General features: G+C 54.7%; 7 protein-coding genes across 7 annotated transcripts; 5 read left to right on the top strand and 2 right to left on the bottom strand.

Annotated features, from left to right (window-relative positions):
- The first annotated feature begins 1,946 nt into the window (after window positions 1–1,946).
- On the top strand, window positions 1,947–2,416 carry N656DRAFT_779967 (uncharacterized protein). Its single transcript, XM_064815282.1, has one exon. The coding sequence runs from the start codon at window positions 2,047–2,049 to the stop codon at window positions 2,323–2,325; it is 279 nt and encodes a 92-aa protein (XP_064669413.1). The 5' UTR covers window positions 1,947–2,046; the 3' UTR covers window positions 2,326–2,416.
- A 3,911-nt stretch (window positions 2,417–6,327) lies between these two features.
- Window positions 6,328–8,946, top strand: N656DRAFT_710861 (uncharacterized protein; the record flags this gene model as incomplete). Its single annotated transcript, XM_064811706.1, has 2 exons — window positions 6,328–6,588; window positions 6,640–8,946. The coding sequence occupies 2 exons, from the start codon at window positions 6,328–6,330 to the stop codon at window positions 8,944–8,946; spliced, it is 2,568 nt and encodes an 855-aa protein (XP_064669412.1).
- A 1,066-nt stretch (window positions 8,947–10,012) lies between these two features.
- On the bottom strand, window positions 10,013–11,001 carry N656DRAFT_790012 (manganese and iron superoxide dismutase; the record flags this gene model as incomplete). The annotated part of the gene is made up of 2 exons (XM_064816831.1): window positions 10,013–10,698; window positions 10,776–11,001. The coding sequence occupies 2 exons, from the start codon at window positions 10,999–11,001 to the stop codon at window positions 10,013–10,015; spliced, it is 912 nt and encodes a 303-aa protein (XP_064669411.1).
- Window positions 11,002–11,594: 593 nt separating this feature from the next.
- On the top strand, window positions 11,595–12,547 carry N656DRAFT_125240 (uncharacterized protein). Its single transcript, XM_064808565.1, has 2 exons — window positions 11,595–11,858; window positions 11,917–12,547. The coding sequence occupies exons 1-2, from the start codon at window positions 11,788–11,790 to the stop codon at window positions 12,341–12,343; spliced, it is 498 nt and encodes a 165-aa protein (XP_064669410.1). The 5' UTR covers window positions 11,595–11,787; the 3' UTR covers window positions 12,344–12,547.
- A 402-nt stretch (window positions 12,548–12,949) lies between these two features.
- Window positions 12,950–15,456, top strand: N656DRAFT_710725 (ankyrin; the record flags this gene model as incomplete). The annotated part of the gene is made up of 2 exons (XM_064811697.1): window positions 12,950–14,839; window positions 15,100–15,456. Coding segments are annotated over 2 exons (2,247 nt in total), but the record flags the coding sequence as incomplete, so codon positions are not given.
- Window positions 15,457–16,842: 1,386 nt separating this feature from the next.
- On the bottom strand, window positions 16,843–18,836 carry N656DRAFT_779957 (uncharacterized protein). The gene has a single exon (XM_064815281.1). The coding sequence runs from the start codon at window positions 18,452–18,454 to the stop codon at window positions 17,189–17,191; it is 1,266 nt and encodes a 421-aa protein (XP_064669408.1). The 5' UTR covers window positions 18,455–18,836; the 3' UTR covers window positions 16,843–17,188.
- A 452-nt stretch (window positions 18,837–19,288) lies between these two features.
- On the top strand, window positions 19,289–20,946 carry N656DRAFT_754451 (mitochondrial carrier). The gene is made up of 2 exons (XM_064813080.1): window positions 19,289–19,869; window positions 19,968–20,946. Exons 1-2 carry the CDS (start codon window positions 19,784–19,786, stop codon window positions 20,851–20,853), a joined length of 972 nt encoding a protein of 323 aa, XP_064669407.1. The 5' UTR covers window positions 19,289–19,783; the 3' UTR covers window positions 20,854–20,946.
- The last annotated feature ends 36 nt before the right edge of the window (window positions 20,947–20,982 follow it).

The raw sequence follows: 20,982 nt of genomic DNA, 5'->3' as shown, positions 1-20,982 counted from the left end.
ATCAGCGAGGGGATAAAGAGGAAAAGGGGGCAAGGGTCCCAGTGTGAGGGATTTGCTAACCCCAGGCAATAGCTTGGGCAACTTGTAGTGTATCGGCAAACCGGAGGCGACATCGGCTTTCCCTTTCGATAGCTAGGAGAAATGCCCAATCTCAACAGCTCGCAAATCATTAGGGCACTTCATGCGGTCGAGTTCGGATTGGTCGCCTCACCAGCCAGTCGCTGAAAGCTGCACTCGTGTCGACGTGGCTTGGCTGGGGTCTCAACTGGAGCAGGCCTGGCCTTTGATCCCGTTGCAGAGCTGTGGCACTCATTGTACCACAGTAAGACAGAGCGGCCAGTACCTTGAGTTTCGGCACACTCTTGCGCGAGAGAGCATGTATCGTAAACGTGGGCTGATATGGCAGAGGTATCAGTTTGTGGTGTCGTGTTACTCAAGGTACCTAGGATGCCACCCAAGACGCCTGAAGAGTTTAAGTAACGACGTAGCGTAGCCATGGGGCGTGGGACTTTGGATGGGAACATGAAGATGTGGTTGCGCGGAAGATTTTGGGTTTGTGCGAGCAAGTGTGGTTGTCGAACGATGATTCGAGCAAGCGCGGCCGACTAGTGTGACGACTCATGGCTCGTGCATATGAGCATGCGGCCCGAGAGGCGGAAGCCAGCCCCAGATTGGTTCGTGCATCAAGATCAGCAGGGTTGGCGACAGGGATGCTGTGCGCTAATGGTGAGAGCTTTGGCCAATAACGCGGGAAGGAGCCCGGGACATCCAAGATGGCCCAGGGATCTGCGCGGGGCTCCCTGTCGACGCTAATGCTTGCAGCCCGCCTCGTCTGCTTGCTTGGTCTTGGCCGCCTGCTCGATGAACGTGCGAAGGGAAGGGACGGCTCGACGGCTAACAGCCTTGCTTGGTCGGGCATCTTTAGGTGTACTTCCGGTGCCGATGACAGCAAAACCCCCGAACTACCTACTCTGCCTGTTTCAACAACCACGGCAACCAAGTGGTGTATATACCTCGATAATCTCGAGAAGCACGCTAACTCTGAAGTCGTGTAGCAGTTAATGTTGAAGGAACTCTGGCCGCCAATGGCTCGCTGATGATCTGTGTAATCGTGATGGGACAGGCCCTGGGGTTTCTGCCCGAGTTCCCAAATCCACATCGGAACGATCGGGATCTTGCCAGACATAGAACTGGGCTAATTAGCCGCTCTGTATCCGCTTTGGGAAAATTAGCTCCATTTCCTATTGTGATGAATTTGCCCACAATGCAGATGTGGGCTAATTATGGCCTCGACGGTGAGCACTGCAGGTGTTGTGTGACGAAAAGAATTTGTCCTATTTTTATTTTACCCATTATGTTCCGCTCGTCCAAATTAACCCACTATTTGTCTTGGCAGAATAATTAGCCCTCTTCCTAACGTAGCAGCTATTCAGGCTTTTCACCTTCTCTTCTCGGCGAGATGCTGACCGAGACCCGGAAGCATCTTCATGGCCAAGGCCCGACGGCGGTGGGATTTTGGGACCCCCCCACTGCCGAGCTTGATGATACCAAAGAATGGTGTAGGGAGATGGCCGCAATGGTTACACAAACCCCTCCTCTCACTAGGGGAATTTGTCACCATCCCTGCCATGATCAAAATCTTCCCAATCTGTCATCCCAACGGGACGACGGCTAAAAGTGAAAAGCGGCCGAGGACGGCGAGGTGTCCCAGCGAATCCAGATACCGTAGGATGTTTCCACGCCAGGGCTCGGAGAATTATAGCGATTTGCAATTACATACACCAGCACATCGATAATTATGCAGGTGCGAAATTCCCAGTGTAGGAGGGTAACTAAGGTACCTGTACGGAGGTAAGCATAACAGATCGCTGCCGTGCCGGGTGAAGCTCAGCTTGGCCTCTTTCTGCCGTGAGGCGCATGCAATACCGCATATCATATCGTGAAGGCTCCTTTACCAGGTTTTGTCTGCTAACACTACTCCGTATATACGATAGGCTTGCGAGAAATCTCAGCCCTGGCTGAAATCGATCTAGATGGCAACGCCGCATGACAACTCCTTCAAGGGCTCTCGCCTCTGAACGGGTATCCAAGGACGACCGGCACGGATGCATTGCAAGTGTCTCCGGCGGCTGTATCCGTATAAAACGGAGGGTGTGGACCTATCAAAGCCCCATCTTCACTAATCTGGCCTCGCTAATGCTTTTGCGGATGGTCTCCGAGTCCTTTCCCCTTGTCACGCAGATCATCATGATAACGTTACCTCAAATGGTTGTGCACGACCTGGGAGTTGCCGTGGGCTGGGCCGTCCTGAAGATGAATGTGTAAGTGTATGGATGGCATTGAAATCCGCCTAAACCCGGTTGAAGACTCCCAGGTACCGGCGATGGGAGCCGAAATGAAGCATCCAGCAACTGACAGACCACAGACCGTGGATGGCACTGTAATTGCTTCTTAGGATTGTAAGCATCAGTCTCTTTCCTTCAATTCCGACTTCTCCTTTCGAGCAGATCATTGGTGGCCTAAAAGGGCCTTCAGCTCCAGGGGCCTGCTCCTGAGATCCACCATCAATCATCAATGAACCATGCACGTCGTTCGCTCCATCACCGATAGCTTCCCGTGACGGGGGCATGGATTATGGCATGGATGATGACAGATCCCGTAGCTAATCTGCACGAACTAACGTTAACCGTGCACAAGAGATCGTCAACGGTGACCGAGGGTCCAGGGTATGATTTAACCAGGGTCATTGTGACCGCGAACGTGATAAGGAGATTAATTCCCGGATAACTGTCAAGACACCAACAAGAGAAAAAAAAGGTAAAGAAAAGCGAAAAGTGCCTCGACGACAACCAGCCTCCGATGGCGCAATCGAGCAAGACACGTGCAAATTACTCACGTTAGCGGAGGAAAAGAACAAAACCCCCCTCGAGACCTGTCTCGATTCGAGGTAGCCGAAGAACAAGGGGGTTCATTGGCGGTGCGACCCTACGCTTTTGAAGCTGACCACTCACACTGCAAAGGACGCTCTTTCGGAACTTCGTCGCGATATTGAGGAGACCATCCAACTCGCTCCGGTCGCAGGCCCTGCCCGTCATGTGAATCAGCGGAGAAGCTTTCGCATTGTGCCGATTCGATGCCCACGCTTTATGAACAAGTGGATATTGGATACCTTGTGAACCAGCTGAGCGCAGCGGTGCACAACATCCAGAGCCGATGGCGGGGTTGGTTGAGGGGCTATTGTCGGTCTTACAACATCCCGGTCACGGCAGGATGCGGGATCACGGGTTGGGAGAATACGATATCGGAGACAACCGACTTCACCTTTCTCCTCAATCTGTTGGGCTGTTGGGTACATATTCACTAGCTCAACAAGGGATCCTCTCAAAACCGTTACCTGTGTTCCGGCGGTCAGGAGGTAAGGGAGTGTTCGGGCCGTCTGCGGCCACGAATGCAGATAGCCGTTCAGAAGTTGAACAAATCCCATATCACGACGCTGAGCGTTAGCCGTCCTAGTTACTGTAGGAGTTGCCTTTCAGCGTTGTACAAGGGGATTTTCGGGTTTTGAGACATGCTCGGGGCTATTGACGTACTGGCATAGAACGTCTGGAAGTCTGCCCATACCCGTAGGTCAGGGCAGCGTCTATGTTCCACAAATGCCAGTACCCATTAGGATCTTCAGGCTACTAGGCAATAGATATCAGACACTGTAGCTTGGCTGAGTTCGTGAAAACAATACAGGACCTGTTAGGCTGTTTTGCTTATACAGCCGGTGAGTTTGTTGTCCGACCTCCTTACGTTCCAGATCAAGATCTTGACCAGGATAATGAGGGGTTGTCGTCCGGTACTGTACTGTACTGTACATACAGAGACGGTAAAGCGTCGTCAAGGCTTGCAGATTGCGGCCAGCCACACTAAGGTCGCTTTTCTACACCTCAGCGGATCCGTCAGCAATCGCCGTCGTAACAGTGAGCATGAACTTTCCAGGTGGACCGCTGCTGAGGGGTTATGCTGCTGAATTCGGAGGATTGCTCGCATAATCTAATCCTCGGACGTTAGGCGAGGGAGCGAAAAACCTGCTCTTTGCATGGGGGAAGCTTCCCCGGTGATCACCTGAGAGATTTCCTGATACTCAAGAGTTCACCGCCGCGGAGGTTTGTAGGCGAAAGATACAAAGCAACAAGGATGCAGATGGCGATAATAGAAACCGAGACTCACCGCCAACTTTCCGCGTTCCGTCCCGAATGTGGCGTCGTTGAGGGACGGCGAGATTTTACGCAATTTAAGAGAGCCTTTCGTTGACCAGCCTCGGGTTCCGCCTAGCACGACATGTCGTCGTCGTCATGTGCCTTTCAGCGGTCGTGCTTCTGAGACTCTCAGCAAACATGTGTTCTCTGAAGTCTCATAGACCGGAACCTGGAGGCTGGGACCGGGACGGGGTAGCTGGCCAAGGCTCGCATGCATTCGCATGGCAGGGACTCCGCTCCCGAGCTTGTTTGGAGCTCTCCGGACGTACTCGGCCGGGGAGTGGCCACAACCTTGCAGTAGTTACCGCATAGCTCCATCGTCCGCCGGACCGTCCCATGGAGCGAACTGCAGTTCGAATCTAGTGCTAGACGAACATCAGATACCCAATTGTAATCAGATCGCTTGACTGCACCCAATTGGGCTCCGGCCATGTTCAGGACGACTCGGGAGGAGACGGGCGAATGAATGACATCTCGGGCCCGGGACGAAGTGGCGTGTGACCGCAAGGTGTGCGCGCGTGCAGGCTTGCACCGACGATGACATTCAGGCTTCAGTTGCAAAGCGAATTCGAGACCAGATTTGATTTTTGAAGTTGGCCCAGCTCATCGGCGATTCGCCAGCGCAAGAAGTTGACTTACGCAGGTGATTTCATCAACTCTGTACCGGCCACCGGCACGCTGCGAGATCGCAGGCCGCCGGGCCGCAGAAACGGTCATCCTGATCGACGGAGGCAAGGCAAGGAGCGAGAGTAAGGGTTGGGGCATGGCGGTCGAGCTCGCTGTGCAGCGCAGTGCTGAGAAGCTGCTGGTCTCAGGGTTGGCGCAGAGCCGATCGAACTCTCTTCGGTGGAAACTCCCTTCCCTTCCCGCCGGTTTGTCTGATCAGGATTAGCGCCACATGCTGGGCGCTTAGACCCATGCTATTTTCGAAGGGATTTTCTGGAGATGAACCAATCAAAAGCGGCAACCGTCCGATAATGGCAGGCGGGACCCCAAGATTTTCATCTTTTCAGCCCAATGAGCATCAGAACAGCCCCTCCTTCTCTCTACCCCCACCCTGCACCACAACTTTGTCACCTACTGCAACGATGCGGACATGCAATGCACCAGCGAGGCCAGTCTGGCCATCCCACAGCTGCCCAACCAGCCTTCGACTTTCAGTCCACTTGCCGCTTTACCTTGGCTCACCTTTCGGTGCTTCTGAGGAGGTTTAACACGCGGTCCCTGCTATAATTATAGGATGGGTCTGGTGCTAGAGCAGCCACTATGGGAGTCTTGCGGAAGCCCAGACACGGCAGGTAGGATGGACAGGGTCGGGTATCCGGTATCCCCTTAGGCATGACATGAAATGCAATGTTACCGCTGCCCGCAAGCGCTGCAAGTGTGCTCTGCAAGTGCTGCAAGTGCCGGACGAGGACAAACATCTCTCTCACCACACTTCCATGAGCCCATCCACCCTGTTATTTCTCCCGCTTTACATTGCGATCCCCCCAATATCACACATATTGGCCTTGACCCCACCGTGATACCGTTCCCAGAGGACCCCCGCAGTCGATCTGGTCACTTTCCGTTCAGTTCCCCAAGCATACGGTGAACACTGCCAGCGTTGTGCCGTCTTCCAGATCACAATTGTGATCGCTTGCAACACAATCGTGCCCTTCCATCCATCCCCGGCGCTTGCGCATGCGCGGTGTGTCCTAGTTGCAGAAAAACCCCCCGACACGGAGGCTTGCCCTACACAATACATAACCTTTCTGTAGCCGCCCGCACGTTGTCCCACCACCGGTTTCCCTTCTCCTGGTTCTGGGCACTCGGCAGTGCTCGAGTGGACATGCGAAGCTGGCCTCGTCCTGCATGTTACCCGAACTCACGATAGCATCAATAGCATCAACTCTACCGGACTAGCTTCTTGAATACACTCATCGACCTGTGGGTATAGACTAGAGATAGCCGGCAACGGCAACGTCGACGGCGACGACAACTGCTCCGGGACAAGTGCGGAACAGACAGACAGTCAGACACCATGATGCGCTCAGCGAGTAATGAGGCAGCTTCCGCGCAAATCAGCCAGCATTGGCCGGCGATGGATCACATCCAGTTCGTCACGCGGGAACGGCCGCAACAGGAGATGTTGGAGAAGCCAAGGGCACGGGAGCTTTTCTTTTCGGCCGCCAATATGAAGAATAGGACGAACTCGGTATATACCGAGTTCATGGAGTCGGATTTTGAGCTGGAGCATAACGATGATTCCATCCATGATGACGACGGCGAGGTCTACAGTGAGTTTGGGGACCTCGAAGGCATTGAGGATGGGGAGTCGTCCCCTCGCGTTAGCATCGGTTCGGTAGGTGCTGTGTTCTGCTCACTTGGAGTTATCATACTCACTGTGGCCTAGTCAGGGCAACCTAGTTTCACAACCCTCTCGACGTACGACGAGGTTCAGACTCCTAGGTCATTCAAGCAGCGGCCGTTTCCCTTCGAGGCCGAACTGAAGCAGCAAATTGAAGGGCCCAGGGGTCCTCACCTGTTCCGCAGCTCATTGTCCTCGGCGCAGTCGATAGAGCTCCAGCATGCGCTCTCGCTCTCGCCCGTAACCCCAAAGAAGCCGGCGCTTGTGGATCTCCAGCTGCAAGATGTACACCTCACCCCTCTCCCGAGAAAGAAGCGAGACTCGGGGCCATTTCAGTTCACGGATGAGGAGCTCGATACGTCGACCTTGGCCGACTGGACACCGGAGATGGTTGCGCAGCGCATGCTCAATGCCGGCATTGAGCTCGCGGCTGCAGAACGATTTGTGGAAAATGATATTAACGGTGCAATCTTGATAACGCTCAAGTTTGAAGATCTGAAGGAGCTCGGCATCTCTTCCTTCGGGGTGAGGACACGGATATGGGAAGAGATCCACGCAATGAGGGACCTTAAACAGCCCGAGCCGATGCCCGAGACGCCCATCGAGGATGAACCAGACAAGACAGTCAAGCGAGAGTTGCGCAGGCAAGAGAGCAGGGCGAGAAAGCCGCGGATGAAGGTCAACGATGTTATTTCCCCTCTCGAGTCGGTGTCCATCGTGGGCATCGAGCAGGTCCTGCCGAAGCCTCACCATTGCTCCAAAGGCGAAAATTGCCCCAAGTGGAAGCGCAATCAGCGGTTGATGGAGGCCTTCAAAAAGGAGCACCCCTTTGTCAACGACAACGGCATCATAATGATTGCGGGCGACCCAGGAAACCCAGAAACGGCCGAGGCAATCAAAACGAATGACGAGTTGATCCGTCCTGTGTCGGACGCAGTCCCGTCAGTCGTGGCTTCGTCGGATGTCATGGGGCCTGGAAACCTCCCACCCCTTCAATATCTTCAAGAAGCGACGTTGCGCAATCTCCAATCCAGAGACCCTCAGGACAATGTACGGCAGTTCCTCGACTTCCAGCGCCACCACCTTCAAGCCTCCAGCGAGGTTCCCCCAACACCTCCGTTTGAGATCTTCCCTAAGAGCAATCCGCAAATTCCACGTGCAGTGCCTAAGAGTCTCCCGAAGCTGTCCATACCTACAAAGCCGGTGGACGCTGCTTCTGCTGCTCGAGAGCCGCAGTCGGCGCAACCCCGGTCTGCCCGCCATGCATCACAGGTAATCCCTTCATTCCGGGAGCTGACTCCGTCACCCGATGAGGCCACCCCGACCGCCCCCTACCGATTTGGCACCCCGTTCTCCGAGATGGATGTACCGGTGACCATGACATCCATCCCTCCAGTGTCCCGCGACTTCTCCCAGTCCGTACCGCCAGACATGAACTACCGCCACGTCCCCGCTCCTCCCCGCTCCATATCTCGTAACACCGCCCGCCGGCCTTCCTTCCCAGTCATGCCTGCGCTGGAGGAGAACTCCATCCTCACCCCGACCAACCAAGGCCCGAGCCGGTCCTTCTCCCAACGAGTTGGCCAGCGGCCTCTGCAACCACCACCACGAGTCCAATACCCTTGGACACAAGCCGAACGCCCGACACTTGAGAAGGCCGTCCCGCCAATGCCGTCCTCGACATTTGGATCAAGCGCAGCCGGCACCACAGCCGCCGGCGTCAAGACGGTCAACATTGGCGGCCGGCTCTCCCCAATCAGCGACAAGCCCAAGGTGGACATGACGGGTGGCAACACCATCACGTACCAGGGTCTGATGAAGAAACGCAAGACAAAGATGCTCCGCCACGAATGGCACGAGCATTTCTTCACCCTACGCGGCACCCGTCTCACCATGCACAAGGACGCCGCCACGGCCGCCACCAAGACGCTCGAGTACATTGACATTGATGACTACGCAATCGCCTGCAGTGGCATGGCCAGTGGGTCCAAACTGAATGCTGCGTTCAAGGCAATGCATATCAGGCGCGGCAGTGGGGCGGATGATGCTAAGGGATCCAAGGCGGATGTGGCTGCTTTTAGTTTCCAGTTGATTCCCCAGGACAGTAAAGGGGGCGCGAAACTCAGGAAGAGGGAGAGTTCCCTGCCTGGCGATGGCGGTACTGCTGGTGCTGCTGCTGCCGGCAGCTTGCCTCCTATCGAAGGTGCCGTTAATGGAACCGGCAAAGCACACCACTTTGCTGTCAAGAGCAGGGATGAGAGAATTGACTGGATGAGGGAGCTCATGCTTGCCAAGGCGCTCAGACAGAAGGGTGAGGGGTTCGAGATCAGTGTGAATGGGAATATGATCTGAGGCTGGGTGGTGGGATTGAAGTGATGCTGGTGGATGTTGAGACGGAACGAAAACGACGAAACCTATACTCGATTCCGCGGACACGCGGATACTGACCTATCCGGACGATGAGATTCTGTTCATGACCGCTCAGCCGGAGTACATACGTACATACCTGCATTGTCTTTCCTTTTTGGGCTACCCTCCACTCGGCTGATTTTCCTTATATTTTTCTCTTCTTCTTTTCAAATTTGTCTGTCCTTCTTTCGCGATGATACCTTGTTGGCTTCCCTTTTGTTGGTTTCTTGACTCTTCGTCTCTCTCCCTCGTCTTGTGTTTTTTTATCTTTCTTCGACCTGGCTGCTTTCCCAGCGCGCCTTTTTGGTTTGATCTAGCATATCATAGCGTGCTTTTGGCGTTGGATTTGTGTGTCGCAACAGTGTTGCGGGATGGGGTATTGGTTGAACGGGGACACTTTATGGACTGACGACGTGAGGGCTAGATGAGAACTCGATATATGGCAACATATTAGGACGCACGCTCCTTTTGGAAGACGGAATGATGAGGTAGATTGATGAGCTATGCAGTGGATTAGGTAGTTAGTCGAGCTTGTAATGAAAAGTACTTGCACTTCTCTCGCTGGAAGTCTTCTGTTGCAGTATAAGTCAGTGAGAGAGGATATTAGGTTCATCGAGTAGGCGGTAATAGGGTGATTGTCAAGTTAAATGGTACCTATTAGAAGCTGTCCTTTGTGAGGCAGGGGGAGTGCGGCCACTATGGCACGATTTCACAACGATATCCACGACACACCTATGATGACTGTTAGCACGAACTCGGTAAGGCTGAAGCTGCTCTTGAGGTAAGGTAAAGTGCTGCTCGTCGGGTACTTCGAGACCTCGAAATCCTATGTATCAATCCTGTTTCCTGAGTTACATCTGGTGTAGCCAGATCTTTTTGTACAGATACATCTATATCTATGCCGGAGCGGCAAATGGTGCACATTTGTCTTCTCCAGCTGGTATTATACAGCGCCGGTCTTCCTCCCTAGAAGCGACCGTCAGGCAAAACATGACGGAGCCTCAAGCCGCTACTGCGTATTGCTCGACATCTCCTGCCGCGTAATATTGGCCTCCTTGGACACCTTGTCCCAATTGATCCTGTTCCACCACGCCTCGGCATACGCCAGCTTGCCGCCGCCGGCCTGCCCAACGCCGAAGCCGTAATCCCACAGCCAAACATGCTCCCACGTGTTGAGACACAGCACGGGAACCAAATCCGTGCCTCCCGGCGCAAACGAAAGGCGCTTGACCGTGGCGGGCGACCGCTTGCCGGCGCCAAAGGCCGTGTTTTCGAGGTACCGTTTCCCCGTCTCAACGGCGCTCTCGTTGAACGAGCCGGACTGCGTGTTCATGTCGACGTCCTGGCGGCGCCAGTGGGCGGCCGGGTAGGGCGAGCCGGCCAGGTAGGTGGTGAGCACCTTGAAGCTGACGGGCATGGAGGGGGTCGACACCTTGACGAGCCACACGAAGCCCGGGCCGAACATGGCGGCGGCCGTGTAGACCATTTCGCGGCGCAGCGTCTCGATGGAGCCGAACGACTTCTCGAGGTGGCCGCGCAGCAGGGCGGGGATCTCGACGGGTTTGTGGCTCAGGTGCTGGAAGAAGAATTGGTTGTTGTGCGCCATGCTGGCGTAGTTGAAGATCGGGGCCACGTCGGGGTCGCGGGCGGTCATGAGCGCAATGTCCTTGACGTCTTTGACTTCATTGTCGGTTCCTGAGACACAGTGACATTTAGCTTGTTAGGTTCCTCCATGACATGCCTTGCGGGCGTCAGGGGCAAGGAAAACTTGCCCGCAATCAGCGCATTCAGCTTCTCTAGCAGGTGCGTCTGGTACTGGGTCCATGAGATATTGCATGATGCGGCCGACAGGAACCCGGGAATGCCTTGGTCTATGGAATAATCGAGCGGACGGAGTGTATGCTGTGCTCTTGTTTGATGTGCCAGTGGTAGTAGGCTGGACTGGATGGGTACCGCGAGCCGCGGCGGCCGTGGTATTCTTAACCTTGGGCGCAACATGGTCTCTGTTCTGGGGATTTTAAATGAGGAGCTTCTTCCCTCAATTTGCGCTGTTTGGGAGAGTGAAGAGCTGGGCGATTGATTGCAGTGGTCCTGTCTGCGCTTGTCGTCGTCGGCGCCGCCAATTTGCCGAGACGCGCCTGGAACTTTTTTCCGGCCGGAAGTGTCGACTTTGGAGGGTCCAGGCGAAAAATGGTCTGTAACCCTAACCCTATAAAAGGACAACAGTTTCTGGTTCTCGCAAGTTCGCAACGCCTGTGAAGAATGGTCCGTCAGCATCCTAATTGTGATTGAACGAATGTCCAGAGAAATCAATGAACAATACGGACAAGTTGCGATGGCAACTTCAATTTCACACCAAGTCTGCTTAAGAGCCACGTTCCGGTCAATAGCGTCCATTCCCCTTGGTATCTCTCAGCTCCAAGTACAGTACTACAAGAGCGTTCAATACGACGGTACCTATTGTGCTTTTTTATGGCAATCATTACGGTATATACCTATTCATCAAGATGCTGCGCGTTACCGTGAAAGCAGGGAGCCATACATGGCACTTCAAAGGCTGGTCTGCCCCCAACTCAGCCTTGTTGCCCCTCATATGCATGGCAGCCTGGAGGCGAACCTGCCGCGGCGCAAGTATGGAAGCACAGCCCCTCCCTACCGACACTTGAAGCTTGCCATTGCATTTCCCTCTATTCCCTTTATCACGGCGCGGCTCCCGTGAAATCTACCCGTCAAGTACGTGGATCAGGTGCCAAAGTGCGGTCGCTGGGTCCTGGAGGACAAACCATGGCAAATCCAATCGCGGTCAACGAGAAGGGCCTTACAGTGCTGTATGAAGGCCCGAATCCAACGATTGAGTGAGTATTCTCTTCCGATTGTCCCGTGGGTGGGTGGAAAAAGTCTTACATTCTGAAGCATAGTATTTGTACATGGATTCACAGGCCATCCCGAGGATACATGGAAATTGAAAGGAGCAAAGACCAAAAGACATGCGCCAGATGATGGGTTCACCGATTCAACCCGACGCTCCAAGATATCGAGAGTGTTCTCCAGGCAAGGCCGCTCAACTCCTGCTCTCTCGCCCGCACAATCCAGCTCGACACCAACCATCGACGAGGCACATGGCGGAAGTTTCGCGGAATTCAAAGGTCACCGGGCCAAAGATGTCTTTTGGCCGGCGGACCTCGCCCCGAAGTCGATCCCTGACTCCCGCATTCTTACATACGGATACGACACGAGAATCCGGCATTGGGCCCAGGGACAGGTGAGTCGGAAGAGTGTGTATGATCATGCCTGGGATCTCCTATGCTCCCTTGAGGCGTTTCGGCGGGGTTCAAGCTAGACAACACGGCCTATCCTGTTTGTTGCCCACAGCTTGGGCGGCATAGTCGTGAAGGAGGCCCTGCGGAGGTCAAGAGGCTGCGAATCTATCCAGTCTCATCTTCATCTCATCTTCGAAGCCACAAGAGGCATTCTGTTCTTCGGCACACCCCACGGGGGCGCGGATCCGAGAAGTTTCGTCCATCACGTCCTTTCCGTATCGGCTCCAGCGTTAGGCTTTCAAATCAACAACCAGATTGTCGGCACGCTCATGCCGGGAGCCGAGCGTTTAGCCGAGTTGAGAGACGAGTTTTCCGTCATGTGCCATGAGAGGAAGTAGCAGATATACTCGTTTCAAGAGGAATACGGTGTCTGGTCCCTGTTTGGGAAAAAGGTCGTCGATGACCAATCTTCTTGCCTCAATGATCTCATGGTTGAGACAAAGCTGCATATTTCCAGCAATCACATGGACATGTGCCGCTTTCCCGGGCTCGAAAACCCGGAATACTGCAAGGTAGCAGCTGCGATGACTCTCATCCACGAGAGAACCAAGAACGACGCAGGAGCGGCCAGCCGGGAGCCAGAACAAATCCATGCCACTCTTTTACGTAGGCACGCTCGATACTCGATGGGTGCTGGCGACGTTATCCCTCACGACTTGAAGCAATCACTAGTCGACGCGCTCTACTTCGACAAGATTGACGACCGTGTAACACATCTCACACCCGCCGCAGGGTCTACCTGCCGTTGGTTTCTCTCCAAGGAGGAATACACAACCTGGCGTGACTCTGCGAAGCAGCCTGACCACAGCGGCTTCCTTTGGATCAAAGGCAATCCCGGCACAGGAAAGTCAACTTTGATGAAAATGCTGTTCGAAGAGGCCAGGAAAAGCTCGGTGGGCGACCCATCAGAAATCGTTCTGTCCTTCTTCTTCCTCGCGCGAGGCACGCTTAAGGAAAGATCAACTTCCGGCCTATACCGATCTCTCCTCCACAAGCTCTTCAAGACGTCGGAGGATTTGTGGGCTGGCTTGGACTTGATGACAGCTGATGCCGCAAGGGGTATTCTGGTAAACGGCTGGCACGAAGAAGCATTGCAGCAGACATTCGAGCATGTCATTCGAAACCTCGGGACTCGGTCGTTAACGATATTCGTTGACGCGTTGGACGAGTGCGAGGACGACCAGGCTAAGGAGCTAGTTGATTTCTTTGAGGCCCTCTGCGATCTGGCCCAGGAGGAAAATATTCACCTCTTGATCTGTTTCTCTAGCCGGCACTACCCGCATATTGAGATTCGGAAAGGCATCAGCGTCACTTTAGAAGACGAAGCCGGCCATGAAGAGGACCTAAAATACTACGTCAAGTCGAAACTCAGGCTGCGAAGGTCCAAGGCGGCCGAATCACTCCAGTCGGAGATCCTTGAGCAATCCGCTGGGACCTTTCTATGGGTCGTCTTGGTCATTGATATCCTAAACTCGGAATACCCTGGGAAGCGCATTGATAAGATGCGTGAACGGCTGAAAGAGATCCCGCAGAAACTCGCCGACTTGTTCGAATTGATAATCACGCGAGACGGAGAAAACCCGGTGCTCCTCCAACTTTGTCTCCAATGGATTCTCTTTGCCACCCGCCCCCTCAAGCCACAGGAGCTGTACTTCGCCGTCCACTTTGGCCTCGACAAAGGCTTTTCCGGCTTCTGGGACCCGCAAGATGTGGACTTGGACGAGATAAAGACCTTCGTAAGGCACTCTTCCAAGGGCTTGGCCGAGGTCACACGAAACAAGGCTGCCGAGGTCCAGTTCATCCACGAGTCTGTCCGCGACTTCTTGCGGGGCAGATACGACGCCCAGTGGTTCGAGTCTGCTTCAGGCAGTTTCGAGGGCCATGGCCACCGGGTTTTGAGGGATTGCTGTTTAGCTCAACTGTTGGACATCTCCGAGGACCAAGTTGTTGCGCTAAGGACCACATATCGAGAACATATTACCTCGCAGTTTCCATTTCTCGAGTACTCACTCAACGTACTCCGTCATGCCGATAGCGCTCAGCAGCACGGAGTCGAACAAAGGAACTTCCTCGACGAGTTTCCTCTCGTCCAGTGGATCATCCTGAACAATGTACTCGAGAAGTTCAGTATCCGCAGATATCACGAAAGTGACGAAACGGCTAGCTTGCTTTACATTCTTGCGGAAAGAAACTTGGCCGGGCTCATCAGGGCATACCAGTGGAAGGAATCCGGCTTTGTTCCTGTTGGAAGGAACCGATATAGGGCGCCGATAATCGCCGCGCTAGCCACTAATGGTGATGAGGCAGTCCAAGCGTTGTTAGAAACCGAGGCGAGAAGGCAGCCGCCCGATTCCCAGCTCCACGAGCTTTGCAAGCGGTACTCCAAAAAGAAAGCGACACCCCCGAAACTAGGCCGCGACTTTACCTATGGAATGTCGAGAAGCGTTGCCTCCTACATCGCTGAGCTAGGTAACGATATTTTGCGATCATTCACGCTACCATTGTTTTTAAACCCTGTTGCAACCCCTTTGGACGAGCCAGATTCACGGGGTCGGACGCTGCTATCCTACGCGATCGGTGCTGGAAACACAGCTACTGCAAAATTCCTGCTTGACGAAGGTGCCGGGGTTGACTTGAGGGATAAGTGTGGCCGGACCGCCTTGTCATATGCCGTCGATATAAACGAGGATATGGTAAAGTTGTTACTCGACAGAATGCTAACGTCCATTCGTGTGATGCAACCGGCAGAACGCCATTATCATACGCCGCTGAGCAGCGTCGAGAATCTATCATACACCTATTAGTTCAAAAGGGTGCCGAGGTTAATTCGGAAGACCAGCACGGTCGAACTCCGTTATCATATGCGGCTGAGAGGGGATACTCTCATATTGTGGATTCACTCCTTCAAAGGGGCGCCCAAGTCGATTTGAGGGATAACGACGGTCGCTCAGCATTATCCTGGGCCGCTCAGAGACGTGATATAACCCGTGAAGCGGGCACAGTGAGGCCGAGCACCGAAGCCGTTGTGAATTTACTCCTCCAATGGGGCGCCCAAGTCGATTCGAGGGATAAGAACGGGCGAACGCCGTTGTCGTATGCCGCTGAGACAGGAAGACCTCATATTGTGGATCTACTGCTCAAAAAGCGCGCCCAAGCTGATCCAACGGATGAGAATGGCCGAACGCCGTTGTCATATGCCGCTTGGAGACGGTATTCTCGTCTTGCAAAGTGGTTCTCCCAAGCCCAACTCTTAGCCCTGACCAGAGCCGATTTGGGGGATGAGGGTGGCCGAGCAGTGGTATCATATTTTGCCGATATCGAGGATGAAGCTGGTACTATACACTCGCTGCTTAAGAAGGGTGCCCGACCCAATTTAATGGACAAGGATGGCCGATCTCCGTTATCGTATGCTGCGGAGTCAAACGGCAGAGATACCGTGGGTTTACTGCTTATATGGCGCGCCTCCCCCGATTCGAGGGATAAGCATGGCCGGACGCCATTGTCGTATGCTGCGCAGTCAGGGACCAAACTTACTGTGGGTTTGCTTTCAGAGGATGCCCAGGTCGATTCAAGGGATAAGGACGACCGGACGCCATTGTCGTATGCCGCGCAGTTTGGGCGCAAAGATGCTGTGGATCTACTCCTGGAAAAGGGTGCGCAGGTCGACTCGAGGGATAAGGATGGCCGGACGCCATTGTCATATGCCGTCGGAAGAAATTTTAAGGGGGTCTGTGTCGACGGAGTTCGTGGGAAAGTCATTCAGCTCCTGCTTCAAAGGAATGCCCAGGTCAACTCGATGGATAAAGATGGGCGGACACCGTTGTCGTACGCTGTTGAGGAAGGGCGTGTGTCTCTTGTGCAGCTCTTAATTCAAAAAAAGCACTCCAGACGATCTGAAGCTGGAGGATAAAACCGGACGGACGCCGCTGATGTATGCGGCTATCGAAGGGCACAGGGTCGTCAAGCAGCTACTTTTGGACGCTATGGCTTAGAGTTTTCCGTCCCGACCCTTTGTACCTAAGGTACTTGACGAAACTAGGTGATTTACTCGTCTCCCATTCATGTAATGATATTCTTATTGTTGTTTCCCCCTTTTCGCAAGGTGAACAACGCAACTTGGCTTGGTTGAGTTGAGGCTTGGTAAATCTCATCGCTGGTCGTTTAAGTTTGCGGTCTCTATGCTGGCTTGACTGGAGTAAGGGCTGCCTGCTCCACAACTGAGCATCTCAGTGCCGTCCCTGCTGTCTGTTTGCTTGGGATTCGAGAGACCGGCATAGCTGAAGAGCAGTAGCATCCATGAGAACAAGCTTGCGGTCCCGAGTAGATTCGGTGAGCTCTCGCAGGGTCTTGGGCGCCACTAATCACTCAAGTCGTACCATCATCCTGGCAGCCCGCTCATACTAGTATTATTGAAGAGAGATCGGCAGTACGGCGGTCATTCGTTAGATACAGCGCCGAGGTCACTGTGACTTGAGAGACAGTACATGTAGCATGTGCATGGAGTACACATCTTAAAAGGCTTCAAGAGGTATGGAAGGTACTACAGTATGGTTCAAACTACAGTTGCGTCAATGCTCCCATCAGGACTGTGACTCAGGGACATAGCTTGGCCAACAAATCATGATGCTAGTTCCCCTGCTCATGACCAAAGTGCCCACACTCTCTTGAACAGGAGGATACAGTATGCTTTTTCCTGCTATGATGCTGTCTAACGGTCGAGCTAATCTCATCCAGCACCTGTCCAAACTCCAAGCCAAACTGCGAACGAACCCCTTCGCCTTACTAACGCTGGACAAATGCTGAATGCTCTCATCGACAAATAGCCATCATAGATAACACACAACGACACCCCTCCGGGTATCTTGTTAAATATCCTCCTCAACCATGCCCAGCACATCTAACTCAGTGCGGACCATCGTCTCAAACTCTTCCCTGTCGATGCCCGAGGCCTTTGCCAGGAGAAACAGACTCCTGATGCTCCGCGAGACATGCTGCTTGACACCAAACTCGCTCTGCTGGCGCCTTTCAGCTCGCTCCTCCAGCTTAGCCACCATCTGGGAGCCGCTGGAGCTGGCACTCGACGCGGGCCGGGGGTGGAGCAGGTTCTGCGCCCTCTCCTCGTCCTCTTTTGAGCGGGCCGAGTGCGCTGAGGGGGATTTCGGGGGATCCGCTAGCGTCCAGGCGCCGCCCGTCTCGCTCAGCTCGGTCTGCTCTGCGCTGTCGTGCGAGCGCTGGGCCCTCGCCAGCCCGAGAGGCGGAGGCGCTTCCACACGCTCGATGCATCCGGCACGCTCTGTGTGCTGCTCAATGTGCTCGAGGTCTTCGTCGGGATCGTAATTGTCCATGGCTGGCTGGACCGAGTTGTACTGGGCGAAGTAGGCGTCTTCGGCCGACTGGCTACGGGGTATCTCGGGCTCCGGTCTTTTCGCGCTCAGTTGCTGCGGTGCGGGTGAACGTTGCACGGCGGGTGTGCGAGCCGGTGTTGCATCGTACCGAGCCCAGTAATCGTCGTCATCGTCATCGTCTTCGCCGTTGTCGTCGGCAACTTGGGAGTTCCATGCGCCGTTCGTGCCATTGTGTTGCTTGCTGCCAGCCAGCCGTGATGCCTGATATGCCTTCTCGGCTTCGGCGATACTCGGAAACCCACCAAAGGATGCTAGGGTCGAGGCACTGCTGGCAGCAGCGCCGACCTCGCCGACCCGCCATCCTGCCCCTCCACCGTCGGGATCGTCTGGGCAGTAAACGAGGCGTAGAAATAGGCTCAATTCCCCGAGGACAACCAGGGTTTGTAGCGTCTCCTGGTCTATCCTCCGGTACCTAACCTCAACATCATAGTCCCAATCGAGCTCGATTTCGCCTGATACTGGATGGGGATCTAGGCTACCACTCTGGGCGATGCTTGTGAGCTTGGGAACATTTGACGTGTCGTAGGTCAGAAGGCGGATCCATGATTCTGTGCTCATGGACGACAACAGCTGGACACGCTGTCGAAGGATGGGGGAGAGGAGCGGGAGCACTGTTGTAGCAGGCTGGGTGGATGCAGCTGCGCCAGGCAGCGCTGACAGCACTGGCGCCGCGATGCTTCTGATATTGGGAGGCGCAATGTCGAGAGGCTGCAACGTGACAGCCATTGTTACAGCGTTTTGCGATGTATGATGATTAAATTGGGTTTGTTTTCACCACAGCCGAAGCTCATTCATCAGTGATGATCAGAGAAGGGATGAACTGGTCAACAAGGTAGGAGTAGTGTGAGGAGGGCTTCGTGACGTTTCATCCAAGGCAACGATCACATGTCAAGCATCACTGAGGTGTTCCAGGCTGCCTCTCGGGTTGTTAATCGTTGTCGCCGAGTCCAAATGACTGCCTCAGGGTTCTGGAAGATACGTGGGAATAGTCGGCTGGGAAGAATCTACAGAACTGCAAAAGAAACAGTATGGAGATAAACCACAAGAACATAACTGCCTGGTGACGCAGGTTCAGTAAGGCCCAAGGACCCCACCTCGACGCAAGAGATGTTGCTCTGTAATGCACCCTGGGATGCATGGCTTCAGATGGCTTCGGGGACGCTCAGTGGCCACTGCCACTTCCGCACTGCCGCCGACCCGCTCCTAACTGTTTCGGGCGGTTCAGCCAATTCCCGCCGTTAGCCCCATTCGGGCGGAAGGAACCAATCGGCTCCCGTCTGCTACCATCCTGTGCACCTCTGGCTGGCCCATTGCAGCGGGGAAAACGAAGTTCCATTATTTATCAATCCCCGAGCTCTTGTGCACGGCATATCGTTACAGTAATGGGCTCGAGTTCAACGCGGTTGATAGAGCTGCAAGGAGTATGGAGTGCTTAACGTTACTTCATGCTTGTACTGTACTGTACGGCAGTAACGCTGTGACGAATACTGACGTAATTACAATCACTGTGTAATTACCACATAGCTCCGAGAGAGCACAGACCTCACTTCCGGCGCGTGTCTCGCGTCAATCAAGCGGGACCCGACAGCCTGGAAAGTCTGGCCAGCGGAAGTTTCCGAGACTAGTCCAAGGTGGAAGTTGCCCTGCAAAAACCCTTACAGATGTCGTCACCGGCCGAACCCCATGAAGACGTCAAATGCAAGCAACAAAACATTCGATACACTGACGCAGAGTCGGATGCACGAGGCACCGACACCCGTGTGTTGACGACAACAGAATCACCAGCGGCAAAGATGAGCAAACTGTCGAGTATGGTTTGAGCAAAGTGTCAGCTGTCGAGTAACTTTGCATTAGACCTTTACGCTTGATTTCAAGCCAACCACACCACCCAACGCTTGCATGCAGCGACACCACTACGGCAACGCAAAGGTCCTCGTGCAGAGCCGCGCAACACGCATTAATACTTCGTACAGCAACGGTACGATAACGGCATCAGACCAATCTCGCTCTCGGCCTCGGCCCTTTTGTGCAAATCAGAGTTTCGCGAGGCGGTGAATGTCTCTCAAGGGCGAGCGCCTCAAAGATGAGGGCTCGCGACTGCAGGTCACTGCCGCTGGCGCCACAGCCGGGCTAATTTCGCGGTAAGTTACTGCAATGCCCCTCTTCGCTATCCCATCTTGGCCCAAATTACCTTCGTACACGCCAACGCTAACAGATACCCGTGGCCCCAAAACCCCAGCTTCGTCATCGCCCCGCTCGACGTGGTCAAGATCCGGCTGCAGCTGCAGCACCACTCGCTCTCGGACCCGCTCACGCACGCCGACGCGCGCGGCGGGCCCGTCTACAAGGGCACGCTGCCCACGCTCCGGCACATTGTCCGCACCGAGGGCGTCACGGGCCTGTGGAAGGGCAACGTGCCCGCCGAGCTGCTGTACGTGTGCTACAGCGCCGTGCAGTTCACCACGTACCGCTCGGCGACGCTGCTGCTGCACTCCGGCCTGGGCGAGGGCGCCATCCCCGCGCCCGCCGAGTCCTTCGTCGCGGGCGCCGTCGCGGGCGCCGCCGCGACCGCCGCCACCTACCCGCTGGACCTGCTCCGCACGCGCTTCGCCGCCCAGGGCAACGACAGGGTCTACACGGGCCTGCTGCGCGCCGTGAGGCAGATTGCGCGCGAGGAGGGTTTCAGGGGCTTCTTTCGCGGGTTAGCCCCCGGTCTAGCGCAGATTGTCCCCTTCATGGGCGTGTTTTTCGCCGTGTACGAGACGCTTCGCCCGGCTCTGAGCCAGCTGGACCTGCCGTTTAGCAGCGGTGGAGCCGTGGCGGGCACGATTGCTTCGGTCACGGCCAAGACGGGGACGTTTCCATTGGATTTGGTGCGGAAACGGGTCCAGGTGCAGGGTCCGACGAGGGGGCGGTACGTGCATAAGAATATACCCGAGTATGCGGGGGGTATGGTGAACATCGTGAGGACGATTCTGCGCAGAGAAGGGGTCCGAGGGTTGTATAGGGGCTTGACGGTCAGCTTGTTCAAGGCGGCGCCGGCTAGCGCGGTGACGATGTGGACTTATGAAAGGGCGCTGAAATTATATACGAGTTTTGGCGAGAGGAGGGTGGAGGATCTGTAAGCCTAGGGGAGTCAGAAGGGCGCAGATGGGTCGGCTTAGACTGTATTTATATGAGCATATAGACTGTTTCCGTACCCAAATGATACCCTGCAGAGTTTCTTCGAACTGCCAGTCGTTTCCTGGTCAGAT

This window comes from Canariomyces notabilis, assembly GCF_033297395.1.
Source record: "Canariomyces notabilis strain CBS 508.74 unplaced genomic scaffold N656scaffold_13, whole genome shotgun sequence".
Taxonomy (NCBI): Eukaryota; Fungi; Ascomycota; class Sordariomycetes; order Sordariales; family Chaetomiaceae; genus Canariomyces; species Canariomyces notabilis.
The sequence above is the reverse complement of the archived record's forward strand: the minus strand, read 5'-3'. Positions and strand labels throughout refer to the sequence as shown.